Source organism: Alligator sinensis, unplaced genomic scaffold (genome assembly GCF_000455745.1).
Source record: "Alligator sinensis unplaced genomic scaffold, ASM45574v1 scaffold1161_1, whole genome shotgun sequence".
NCBI classification, from domain to species: domain Eukaryota; kingdom Metazoa; phylum Chordata; order Crocodylia; family Alligatoridae; genus Alligator; species Alligator sinensis.
Genome location: NW_005843255.1, coordinates 169,061 through 181,756, shown reverse-complemented (window position 1 = coordinate 181,756; position 12,696 = coordinate 169,061). Strand labels below are relative to the sequence as shown.

Here is a 12,696-nt window from a genome sequence, read left to right as displayed (position 1 = left end):
GCCCCCCCCCCCATCGACCCACTGGCCCGGCTGGGGCCGCAAGCATATCCTCCAGCTGCCATTTCCCATCCAACTGCATCAGGAGCTAAGGAGACCAAACAGCCCAGCAGCCACTCTCTAGCCCTGATTATGGCCTCCCGCCTCACCCGCATTAAGGGAGCTTAACTTGTCGGTGCCGGAGCCATCAGCGCTCCACTCACCCGGCACTGCATCCCAGCTATTGTGGCAGGAGCATTGCTGGGCACTGTTTCCTCCTGGCTCAGCGGGCTGTGCTGTATCCCCTGGCGAAGCTGGAATCTGCCTGCGTCCTGCATATTCAGGATTATCTCTCTCCAGATGGCCCCCCGCCACCCCCAGCGCACAGACACAGGTGGCTTTGGCGCTTTCCGACTCTGCACTGAAATGCAGCCTCCTCGGGTGGGCTCTGACAGCTGCTTACTGTCAGCAGTTTCCCCTCTCAGGCCTGCCCCCCATGGTCCTGTTGTCATTCCCATAAGGATCTATAGGATCTGTAGAAACGCGGCAGAGGGGAGCAGCTAAGGGTGGCAATGGGGCATCACCTGTGGGGCACCCTGCTGCTGGGTCCAAGGTGCGTGGGCCCCTGGGAAGGGAGACATGTGTCCCAGGGATGAAGCTGCTAACCCCAACCCTGCTTGAGAGAGAGGGTCCCGTTGGGTGGGATTGGGCTGTTTGGAGCTGTGCCGTGCAGTCTCCAGTGCCAGCCAAGGGTCCCTGGCCTGCCTGAGCCACAGTCCCCACTGGGGTTGGCCCTGCATGGGCAGGGAGGTGAAAGTACCCCCAGCTGCACCCTGGACTGACCCCAGTCTGGCTGCTTTTGCCCTCACTCCCCCAGGCAGTGCTGCCAGCAGTCCTGCAAGGGTGGAGGAGCACTCACTGCCCCCTGCCTCAGGGCAAGCTAGCAGTGGCCCCCCAGGAGCCTCAGGGACAGGCAGTGCCAGGGCTGGGTCACTCCCACTAAGTCCTTCCAGGGGCTGAGCCCCCAACACACTGGGGTGTCTGGCTGGTGCCTGGATGCTGTGTTTCCCACCCCAGTATGCAGGCAGCTCTGACTGGGGGCCAGGAGGGTGCTCCCACGGCGAGTATAGGGCCAGCAGAGCCGTGTCTCACAGGTGAGGTGTGGTGGGCAAGGCCCTGAAGAGCAGAGCTCTGTCCAGAGCAAGGACATCACAGGGCCATGCTGGGGTCACATGGGGCTGAGAGGGGCTGGGGGCTCCAGGCACTCACAGACCAGCCAGCAGCCCAGAGCCAGGCCTGTCCAGGAAGAGGAGGCCAAGGGACCAGGGTCCAGGATGCTGGAGCCACCTGTGCACTGGGAAAAGAAAGGGCAGCAGGAGCACTGCGGGCAGGGCGCCTGGACTCCTGGGTTTTCAGCAGAGCGTGCCCACGGCGGGGGCTATCCCAGCTGCATCCCCAGCTGCATGCCCAGGGAAGGAACAGCCTTTCTCCAACCTCAGTTTCCCCATGGGTTATGTGCAAGTCCTCCGCAGGGCACACTGCTGTGACACCTCAGTGGCTTGTGGGGGGCAGTGCAGGCCCTGGCGTCCCTCTGGCTGATAACCAGTTGCCTGGCCCTGAGTGGGGTGAGGGGCTGCACATCGGGGTCCCCCACCAAGGGAGGGAGCGGCCAGCCGGGCTTCGGGGTACAAGCCTACTACAGCCACTGACCCTGAGCCTGGGGGCGCTGTGCTCTGCCCAGGCCTGGCTGTGCTGGCTGTGACCCTGCTCCGTCTCTTCCAGACTTCAAAGCCTACGAGGATGCAGCAGAGGAGTTCCACCCCTACATCCCCTTCTTTGCAACCTTTGACAGCAAGGTACTGGCGGCACTGGGGTTGGGGGGCTGCACTAGGGGCAGGGGGCACCGGCCCCTGCTCTTCTCCTTGCTGGCTCCATTGGCAAAGCCTGGTTCTCTCCTGGTGGCACCAGCATTCATGGGAGTGCATGAAGCAACCTAGAGCAACTCCTGCTGGGGGGTCATGGGAAGCAGCACCGTGCCCCCCACTCCCCAGCAGGCTTCAGGATTGTGCCCGTGCTCCCCTACAGTCTGGGCTGTGGTGCTAGCCAGAGGCAGCTGCAAGGGGGGATGGCCAGAGCGGTGACCCCCCTACCCCACCCTCTCCCTGACACAGGTGGCCAAGAAGCTGACGCTGAAGCTGAATGAGATCGACTTCTATGAGCCCTTCATGGAAGAGCCCATCACCATCCCTGACAAGCCCAACAGCGAGGAGGAAATTGTGAAGTTCGTCGAGGAGCACAAGAGGTAGGGGGGCTGCCAGGAGGGGCTGTGTGGGCTCGGGACGCCTGGGTTCAGCATTGATCCCCAAGGCAGAGCTCTGAATGTCCAGTGTGAGCAGTGGTTGGAGAGGCCGCGGACGTCCAAGTGGGTGCATGGGCAAAACTGGCACCCCACGACGCCAGGCCTGTGCACACTGCCCCCGTTCATCCTTCCGTGCCTCAGTTTCCACCCCCCTCCCCATAATATTCCCACCCATTTGTCAGGGGTGGGGTCATTCATGACTGGCAGGTGCTCCATGCTGTGGGGGTGAGAGGGAAGCTATGGCCAGCTGGCAAAGCAGCCAGATCCCCTGCTCCACATCTGGGCGGCGGTGCTGCAGGGAGGGCAGGGGCTGTAGTCTACCCCCGCTGCATGGGAGCATTGCTGCAGCCTCCGGGCTGCATTCACTGGTGGGGCATGCAAGCCATAGGAAGCAAGTGTCTGGCTAGGCTGGGCCTGGAACAAGTGTCCCCAGGACAACCCAGTCCAACTGGAGGACCTGCACTGGGGGAAAGGTCCTGCGGGGAACAGGGAAGGGCTGAGGAAATGGCAGGAGCTGGGGCCGAGGCGGGGGTCAGACTTTGAATCCCTGGAGGGAGGCTACGCAGAGAATGAAGACAGACTCTTCTCTGATGCCACAGAGGACAAGACACGGAGCAGTGCCCTGGAGCAGCTGGCGGGGGCAGCTGCCATGTCACTGGGTCACTGGGGAGTTAGAGCAGTGATTCACAACTGGGAGAAGTGAGACCCTCTTCAGGGTGCCACGGGCATGGGGTGATATTAGGGGTGCACCTGATTCATGAGATAAACCCAGAGATTTCCCTATAACCCAGGGTCGCTTGCCCTCTCCCTGCCGGGGGCTGGCTCACCTCTTTGCAACATGAGAATGGCACAAGGGTGCTGGTCATAACCGTGTCGGTCTCTGATATCTGTTATTAGACCAACTAAAATAGTTGAATGGCTCTAGTATTTTCCCATAGCCAAGCCACGAGAGACTGTGAAGTTTCCCAGGGGGCCGGGAGTCTGGCGACATTGGGAGCCCTGGCCGAGCTGGTCCGTGAGGTGCTGCGGGCCCATCTGGAGGATTCCCGCTGGCCCGTGGGGCGAGCCAGCTGTCACCCGGGCGGCCACGGGAGCTGGCGCATGCTCCCGGCTCCCCATTGGTCGCCCATGTCTACGGCTGGGATAAACTTTTGCCCAGCCTGACAACAGCTCTGTTTCTATGGCAGCCGCAGAGCGAGGATATTCTCCTGCTGCCATAGAAACGTGACATCCGGTCGGTCGACCCAGCCTTGGCCCCGGTGGGGCTCAGCTCCTCGTTGTCTCGCAGCACGGGCCCCCTCCACCCAGTCACTCTCCCTGCTGCGCCATGCAGAGTTGCCCTGCATGGGGTGGGGGCCGGGGCATGAATCTGCAGTGGGAAACAGCCGTGGGTCAGTGCTGCTGTAAAGCGGCTGCGATGTGCCACCCCAGAGGTGGCTGCATGTCCGTGCAGGGTGAGGGCTCCCTGCGCGCAGTTGCTGGAGGACTGTTAAGTAGTTGTGATGTTTCACCCCAGAGGTGGCTGCATTACAGCTTCTAGAAGGCAGCCAGGGGCCTAAATCCTATTGACATGGAGCCCAACCCCCCTGAGAACCCCAGGCACGAAGCTGTAACCTCCAGGCAGGCTGGTAGCTTGGATGTGAGTAGCTGAGCCACGTGCTGCCAGGGGGAGACAGGCCAGTCCCACTGCTCAGGCTGATGGAGCTGGGAGGGGCGGCAGAAGTGCTGTGAGTTTGCTGGGGCTCAGCCCTGGCCATAGGGTGAACAGCTCAGCGAGGAGCACTGCGCGTTGGAGGCTTTGTGGGGAGCTGCTGACATGGTCTGGGAGCTCAATCTGCAGGCTGAAGCATGGTGCCCTCTTCCCCACTCTGCCACTGAGCTGCCACATGCCCTTGTCCCTGTCCCTTGCCACTCCCCAACCCCTACCCTGAGGGCCCGAGCACCTCTCCCTCCCTGCTGTGGGCCCCGCGCCCAATGCCAGGCTCCCATTAGGCACCACTGATTAAGGACTCCAGTTGCCATGGCAGCCGCTCTTTCTTCCCTGAGACGCCTTGTGCCTCTGTGCTGTCGCGGCTTTGGCGCCCCGGCCTCCCTCCCCCTCCCCGTGCCCTATTTCCACGCTGGGATGTGGCATCACACCTGCACAGCCCAGTGCACTGTGATCCCCGTGGCACTGCTGCCCACCCCTGCACAGGGCGACAGAACCCAGGAGTCCTGACCCCCGGCCCCACTCGCTACCCACTACACCATGCTCCCAGCCAGGAGTCCTGCCTCTTCCTCCCCTCCCGTCACCGTGACGCTGCATCAATGGCTCCAGAGACAGCCTAGGCATCCCCACTCCCTTCCTCTGCTCTGACCATTAGAGCCTGCTCCTCTCCCAGCCAAAACACAACCCAGGAGTCCTGCCCTCTGGCCCTTGCTCGGAGCCTGGTCTCAGGCAGGGCCAGACCTGACTGCTCAGGGCACACCAGGGGGGTGTGGGCCATGGCAGGACCCCTGCTGCCTGCCCCATGGCCACTCTCATCGCTCTCATCCTGTCTTGCAGGTCAACACTGAGGAAGCTGCAGCCAGACAGCATGTACGAGACCTGGGTGAGTGTGGAGCTGGGCCTGGATCAGTCCAGCTAGCCTAGGCATAGCCATCACCATGGGGCCCAAGACACCTCCCATCTCCCCCAGCACCATCCTGCTACTAGCAGCTGCCAAAACCAGAAGGGACCAGCTGTAGTGAAGGCAGGAGGCTGTGCCCAGAGTGGGAGGGAATCAGACCAAGCTGACCTGCTCTGCCTCCCAGATCCCTGGGGCATGATTTAGAGCCAGACAGCGGAGCTCAGGACTGCCTGGTCCCTGACATGCAGGGCCCTGCACTCAGGGCCTGGTCCATGAGCAGGTGCAGGTACATGGCACGTTCACATAGGAGCCACTTACTCTGCAGTAAATTTACTCTGGAGTAAGGAACGGATGTGTGACAGACACAGGCAGCCTGCAGTAGGCGCTATGACAACCCCAGGCCATGGTGAGGAGCTGGCATGCACCAAAATGAATGACTTGCACAGAGGGAACTTGGCAGCTGTAGTGGGTGCAGACACACATCCCAGGGCAACTGTCTCAGTTGCTGCCCTTCTCCCTCAGAGCTTCCTTTTCCTCCGGGGTAACTCCAAAATGCCCTAAAATCAGGCCATGGAGTGTCAGTGTCAGGAGCTTTTCCCTCTCACCTGTGCAGAAATCTCTGTGACAACCTAGGGGAATCTCCCTGGGGTCTCCCATGGCACTGGGCCACATGTACCTCTTTCAAACACTCACCCTGGCTCCTGTCAGCCAGGGAGGATCTGGCAGGGCAGGTCCAAGGTCTTCATTTGTTCTCAGGTGTTGCCTTGAAGGGTTTTACCAACCCGGAGCATGTGAAGGTGGCTCCCTGGAGCTGCTTTTTTATTTCAGTGAAAACACTTTCCCCATTTGGGTTCCCTTGCTCTGCAAGGAAAAGGCCACGTGTGTGAGTGCAGGGGAAGAAGGACATGACATTGAGTAAACACTGGCTGGCATGTGAAATGGGCTAGAAGTGAAGGTGCCCAGCAAGGGAGGGCATAAACGGGAGGTTGCATCTGCTTGCTTTTTTTAATGTCATCAGTAGGGGAAAGGGAATCTGTCTTAGTGCAGAATGCCCTGGCCTCCTTGTTTCATGTCCAGCTAAAATGTGGCACCAAACTTTGCACTTGGATAAATAGCATCCCATGTGCCCAGAGCCAGCATGGGACAGAAGCCAGCCCTGGGCCCCACTTTAGTGCCCTGCCGACAGCCCCTGCCGGTGGCATATGACCCTGTCTGATGTTCCCAACCTGAGGGCTGTGACCTTTTGCACCCACAGAAAAACCCAAGCACCCAAAACTGAAAGCACAGGCCCCATGTTTGAGCCCAGCAATGCCCCAAGGGACGTTTGACTTCCGACTGAAACTGTATCATCGCCTTCCCCTTTTTAAAATTGCGAAGGCAGGGATCATTCTTTCAGGATATTTTTCTCCGCTGCTGCTGGGTTTTTGAGCTACGAGATGCTAGCTGTAGGTTTCTTGCATGTAGGTTTCAGCATCTGGTAATGAGCACTGCTCTTAAAATACGACCGGTCTTGTTCCTTTCTGAGCTACGTGCTTCTCCGGGTGTGTGGGTGTCTTGTGTGTGCATCGCTGAGGACGGGTCTGGCGTTACAGGCATGTGTGTCTGCGTGATCTAGCCAGCGTGCACATTTGTGCACATGTAATTGTGGGGAGCCTCATACACTGTGTGTGTGCCTGCTTTGCACACGGCATGTGGATGTGGGGTTTGAGCACACACAGGGTGTGCCTGCGTGACAGGTTTGCCCGTCCACAGCTGCATCCCTGGTGTATTGCTTAATTTCTCTTCCTTCCTGTGAAAGCTGTTTCCATATTCATGTGCATTTCTGCATGCCTCGCACACGTGTACATGCAGAGAGAGGCGTGCATACTCAGGGGTACACATGTGCTGGGCATGACCTGCCCTGGCAGAGCAGGTCTGTGAAGACACATCTCTGGACACATGTGTGTGTCAGGGTGTGTGAATGGATCTCCGGGGGCTGTGAACACACGTGTTTCTACAAGGGCTGTGTGGATCCATGTGCATGTTCTCATCCCGTGTAGAGGAGCGTGCATGAGGGTGCCCGGGAGGCTCACGCCTGCACGTGGGTAGTGAACAGGTGCGTGAGCATTTCCTACCCCCCACCTCCACCTTCCCTCGCACGGGTCCTGTCGGTGCCACCCTGACCCCTGCCCACAGTGGGTGCAGGGCTGACCCGCCAACCACTCTGCTCTTCTCTCCCCAGGAGGACGACCTGGACGGGATCCACATCGTGGCCTTTGCAGAGGAGGATGACCCTGGTAAGAGCAGCCAGGAGCTGCCTTGTTGTGGGGCTGGGAGCAATGTGTCCTCCAGGGGCCAAGGGGCTGGGCCAAGCCCAAGGCACAGGCATAGCTGGCTGGTGCAGGGGCAGAGAAGGGGGCTCAGGGGAGGGAGTGGCAGGGGCTGGTACCCCTGGGTGGCTCCAGCACGAGGATGGGGCAGGCCCAGGTCACCACAAGGTGGGCACAGCTCCTCCTGCCCACTGCTCCCTGCCTCTGAGTGGGGCACTCGCTACAGGGCCAGGTGCTTGGGATGGATCTCCAGTCACGTTGTGGGGGCAGAGGTGGCCTGAGCCACGTGCTCGCCCAGTGGTGGGGCAGGAGTCTGCAGGGTTGGAAAGGGGGTGCTCCCAGTGCCTCTGCTGGCCTCACCAGCCTGCTCCCCAATGCAGATGGCTATGAATTCCTGGAGATCCTGAAGGAAGTGGCCAGGGACAACACGGACAACCCCGACCTGAGCATCATCTGGGTGGACCCTGAGGACTTCCCACTGGTGCGTGGGGCCCATGCCCCAAGCCAGGACCCTGGTGACCAGCCACAGGCTAAACCACCCCCTGCCTTTCCATGGGACCTGGGTGCCCTGTGCAAACCACCCCCCACAACCTCCTGCAGGCCTTGGAGGAAGTGCAGGGGCAGACAGTGGGCAGCCGGGGGTACATGGGGCTAGACAGAGGCATGGTTGGGTGGAGGAGGGAGAAGAGAGCAGGTGGAGGAGCCTGTCCGGGGGTGCAGGTAGATCCCACGTACCCTGTGAGAAAGCCCAGTGCACTGCAGCAGGTGCAAGAAGCCCATCACTAGAGGGAGGGTGGCTGATGCCTGTGGATAGAGCAGGGTCCCCAACCACACCCCACTCCACCCCACGGGGGTATGGAGGGCTTAGCTGGGGGTGCCCATGAGCCCCCAGCCTGCTCCCAAGCTCCCTTGGCTACCCTGGCAGGCAGCACAGGGCCTGCATGGGGGTCTCTGCTCCCTCAACTGCTGGTGCCGACTTGCTGAGCTGCATATCGGAGACCCTCCAATGCTGTCCCTGGGGGCCCTGTGATCCTGAGCAGTGATGGGGGCAGCACTAATGGGCTTTTGCTCTCCCTCCCCCAGCTCATCCCCTACTGGGAGAAGACCTTTGGGATTGACCTGTCTCAGCCCCAGATCGGCGTGGTCAACGTCACCGATGTGAGTGCCCCAGCCACCGCCCCCGCCCCAGCTGTGTCCCTGTGTTGGCCTCCCTGGGGGTTCCTGCCACTCCTCTGCTGCCTGCTGGCAGGAGGTGTTGGGACAGCCCCTGGACACTGGGGGTGGGTACACGGCTGCCCTGGGCCCTGGCAGCAGACACGTTCTGTGCCCCGAAATAGCTCGCACCAGAGGGCAGCAGCTCCTCGCTTCAGGGGTAACTGTTCCAGCGCACCAGCTGCGCCCCAGCAGAAGCAGGGACCACATATATCTGCTCCATGCCACTCAGACCCTGACCTTTGACTCTGGATGGGTCACGTATCTGCTCCTGGCAACAGGTGTGGGGCTGCCCTGGGCTTTACACAAATGCTGGAGTGCAGACTGGGAATACGCGTCCGACACACTTTGGTGCCAGGCGTGATGCGCGGCCAGCCGGAGCGCCCTGTATCCAAACCGTCCTGCCACAGGCTCCCTGGCCTCTCCCAGCTGCCTCTGCCCCCTGCGCTGATCTCTGTGCCCCGGGCCTGGTGCTGGCTGCCCCCTCCCCATGGATTGGCAAGGCCCCTTCCCTGCTTGGACCCATCCCAGGGTCAGTGGCTCTGCAGGCCAGGCAGCTGATTCCCAGCCACACCCCACATGGGACCAGGGGAGCTCTGTCCCTGGGCTAGCGATGGGACTGGCTTGTTCCACAGCTAAGACCTGCCCTCATGACCTGGGAATAGCCATGCCAGATCCACCAGCCCCCTGTGCCCTCCCCACCTTACCCCTGTGCCCCTCCCCTCTCACAGGCTGACAGCATCTGGATGGAGATGGATGATGAGGAAGACCTGCCCTCGGTAGACGAGCTGGAGGACTGGATCGAGGATGTGCTGGAAGGCGAGATCAACACAGAGGACGATGATGACGACGACGATGATGACGATGACGACGACGACTAGATGTCGTCGCCTCCCTGTTGGGTCTCGCCCGGGGCCACACTCTGCCCGGGCCCACCCAGGGCACCCATGGGGTCTCGGGGGTGGGGTGACAGCAGTGTGTGGCCACGGCCACGTGGCCAGACTCTAGCCGTGGCACATTTTTGTATGGATCCTATTTAAGCCGTCGGCCCCCCGGGAACCACATGCCGCCCCTGACAGGTGCTGGCTTCTTTGGGGGGAGGAACCCCCCAACGCAGCCTGTGCCCCCATCCCCTCCCCCTTCCCAAGGCACTCACAAGGCACGAAACAGGGCTTAGCTGAGCTTTATCTTGGCCTTGCTGCCCTGACACCCCTCCTCGAACAGCCGGGGGGAGTCAGGCCACGGCACAGCCCTGACCCCACCAACCCTCAAGCTAGAAGGAAATCCCCATCCTCTCTCAGCTCTATAGGGCTCATGACACTTGAGTGAGTGGCTCCTGTTGCTACCAGCTGAGGCAACAGTGTCCCATGCACTCAGAGCCAGCTCATGCCAACATGGGACAGAGGCCAGCCCTGAGCCCCACTTCGTGCCCTGCTGGCAGCGTGTGACCCTGTCTTCGGGCTCCCCCTGTGACGGGAGCCCTGCAGCCTGCGGGAAGCAGAGAGGGGCCCTGCTGCGGGCAGACCCCAGCTAGAGCCTGCCCCCTTTCCCCCCCACCCTGCCCCGGGGAGCAACCAATGTGCAATTTGTATATTTATAACCAACTTTGTACAGAGCAACATTGCAACCAGCAAGGCAATAAAACCTGGCAGTACGGCGCCCGGCTGGTGAGAGCTGTGTTGGGCCAGACCCATGGGAGGGGAACATGGGGTGGGTTTCTGTGTCTCATTGGAGCTCCTGTGGACTCCAATGGGACCGGGTTTTGGGGCCCTGGGACTCTTCCCTTCTCCTTGGTCCTGGTTTGCGGCTGAACCGAATGGACTGTGCTTGTTGGGCTTTGTTTTTGGGGGTTCACACCATCTCAGTGCTTCCTGCTACAGGGCGTCCCCAGCCCCATCCTTGGACCTGCTCATGGAGGAGCTGTGAAGACAAGGCCTGCTGGGATATCTGCTGCATTTGGGGGCTAGCACACAGACTGCTATGGGGAGGTGGTGGGGCAGAGGAGCTGCAGCCCACAGTGCCAAGGGTGGGGGAGCAGGGGCAGTTCTCTGCATGCATGGAGGGGCAGTTCCAGCCTTGGCTGCCACCCGGGGGGCAGCTGCAGAGACCCTGGGGCATGTGCTGTAGCTGGGAGGATGTTGGGGGAATCACGATGGACCCTCTGCACTGGGACACCGAAGCCTGGCGGGGTCCCAGCCTGCAGGGCCCTTTCCCTGGGCTGCAGGATGGCAGGTCCCTGGGGGGTGCTGCAGGCTCTGTGCAGGGCACTGCTCACCCTAGTGCCCCATGACAGGGCACTTGATTGCACAGGGCAGACATGGGAGGGCCAGGGGTAGGGGAGCCCAGCTCCCGCAGCGTAGCAGTAGGGGCTGGCCGGGGGCCATGAAGCGGGTGCCATGGTGCTGGACCCGCTACTCCTGGATGCCCCCTGATTTCATGGGGATGGAGGCATAAGCCTGGTGCCCTGGCCTTGCCCAATCCTGGGTAATTTTTTTCCACTACAGTAAAATCCCCCAGAGGTTTCAACTGGAAATGAGATTCTTTTTTCACTTCCTGCCCAAGAGAAACAGAAAGAGACCTCAGTGCCCCGATCACCCACCAGTGTAAGGGGGAGTTAGCAGGCCAGCCTGCTCCCTCCTTCCCCTGGACAGAGCATCTGGGAGCCCCCCAGTAGCCCCACCCCACTGCCACCACGGGGGGTGGGGAGGCTGGGGCCGTGTATCGCAAGCGGTTGGAGCTGCCAGCCCCGAGCAAGGAAATGGTGGCGGCCATCCAAACAGCTGCGGCTCTAGGTTCACATCGGCCAGCTGCAGCCGCACGCATGGGAATGGATCTGGCCTCCCTGGGGCAGAGGCCGGCAGGCCTGGGCGCTCCCCTCCCTCCACGTGAGGCCCAGCACCCTGCCCAACGTGGGCCTGGCTGCCAGGCTGAGGGCGCCTGCCAGCACCAGATCTCTGGCCCCGGGGAAGTGAAAGCCCCGTCCTCGGCCTGCTTCCTCCTTTCAGTCTCGTTTTTGCGTGGCACAAAGGGCGAGGGAGCTGTGGGGGGCGGGACTGTGGCAGCAGTGGGGGGCTCAGGGGCAAGGCCGCTGGGTCCATGCCCCCGTCTTCAAGGCTGCTTATGCACCGCAGCTGCCAGCCTCTCTGGAGCTGACTCTGCAATACTGGGTGGCGGGCACGTGCCAGCCTGCAAACCACGCAGTCCTGCCACCCATTGCTGCAGGGGAGTGAGGACAAGGCGGGGGGCTGCACTAGTGCAGCAGTGAAGCTGAAGGGAACAGCGTGGCTTGGAGCAGCCCCTCTGGGACCTGGGCTGTCGTGGGGGCCCCTGCTGCATGTGCCCTGCGGGGCAGGTGGCTCTGGCCTGCCCAGCGCGGGGGGCTGGTGTGACCAAGTCAGACACCTTGGCCTGGTTTGGTTTGGAGGAAAAGAGCTGAGGTGAAGGAGTAGCGGCCGAGCCTGACCCCATGGAGCTGGGCCCTGCCCCTCTTGCCTGGAGCCCTTGGGCACGGGCTGGCTGTTCAGGCCCCGCCTGGCAGGGATGGAGATGCCAGGGGCAGGGGCAGCTCCCCACCTCCATCCAGCCAGGAAACACATGTGCACATGCACCCCCCCCATATACATTCCCATGCATACACGCACAAATGCCCATGCACACACATGTACACATGCATACATGTATGCACACCCCAATGGCCACACACGCACATGCACGCCCACACCCACACGTATATGTACATACATGCAGGCACAAATGCACACACATGCACACCCACACGCACATACTTGCGTACACACACATGCCCACGCATATATGTATATACACGCAGGCACAAATGCACCCCCACATACTTGCACACACACGCACATGCCCACATATATGTACATACATACATGCAGGCACACATGCACACACGTGCACGCCCACACTTGCACAGACACGCGCATACTACGTACAATCACGTAGGCACAAATGCACACACACACGCAGGCCCACACGCACATACTTGCACATGCACACATTCATGGATGTTCATGCATGCACGCGCCCACGAATGTCCACACACGCTCGCACACTGATGCATGTGTCCGCACAATCACACACACGCATGTGCCCAGACACACACGCAGGCACGCACACCGACACGCGCACACACGGGCGGCCCCGCGCGGCCGGAGCACAAAGGCGCCCGGTGACGTCACCGCCCCGCCCGCCCCGCGCAGGAGGAGCC

At 61.2% G+C, this 12,696-nt stretch overlaps 2 protein-coding genes across 2 annotated transcripts in view; both read left to right on the top strand.

Annotated features, from left to right (window-relative positions):
* CASQ1 (calsequestrin 1) overlaps positions 1 to 10,122 on the top strand; it is a 19,519-nt gene extending 9,397 nt beyond the window's left edge. Inside the window, exons 5-11 of the mRNA XM_006038126.2 lie at positions 1,759 to 1,832; positions 2,148 to 2,278; positions 4,881 to 4,926; positions 7,166 to 7,220; positions 7,634 to 7,734; positions 8,337 to 8,411; positions 9,197 to 10,122. Of these exons, the coding sequence (XP_006038188.1) occupies positions 1,759 to 1,832; positions 2,148 to 2,278; positions 4,881 to 4,926; positions 7,166 to 7,220; positions 7,634 to 7,734; positions 8,337 to 8,411; positions 9,197 to 9,346 (632 nt within the window). The 3' untranslated portion in view covers positions 9,347 to 10,122. The remainder of the gene's footprint in view (positions 1 to 1,758; positions 1,833 to 2,147; positions 2,279 to 4,880; positions 4,927 to 7,165; positions 7,221 to 7,633; positions 7,735 to 8,336; positions 8,412 to 9,196) is intronic.
* Positions 10,123 to 10,814: 692 nt separating this feature from the next.
* Positions 10,815 to 12,696, top strand: part of PEA15 (proliferation and apoptosis adaptor protein 15) — a 24,423-nt gene continuing 22,541 nt past the window's right edge. The window contains exon 1 of the mRNA XM_006038125.3: positions 10,815 to 10,821. The gene's annotated coding sequence lies outside the window, so the exon portion shown is untranslated. The remainder of the gene's footprint in view (positions 10,822 to 12,696) is intronic.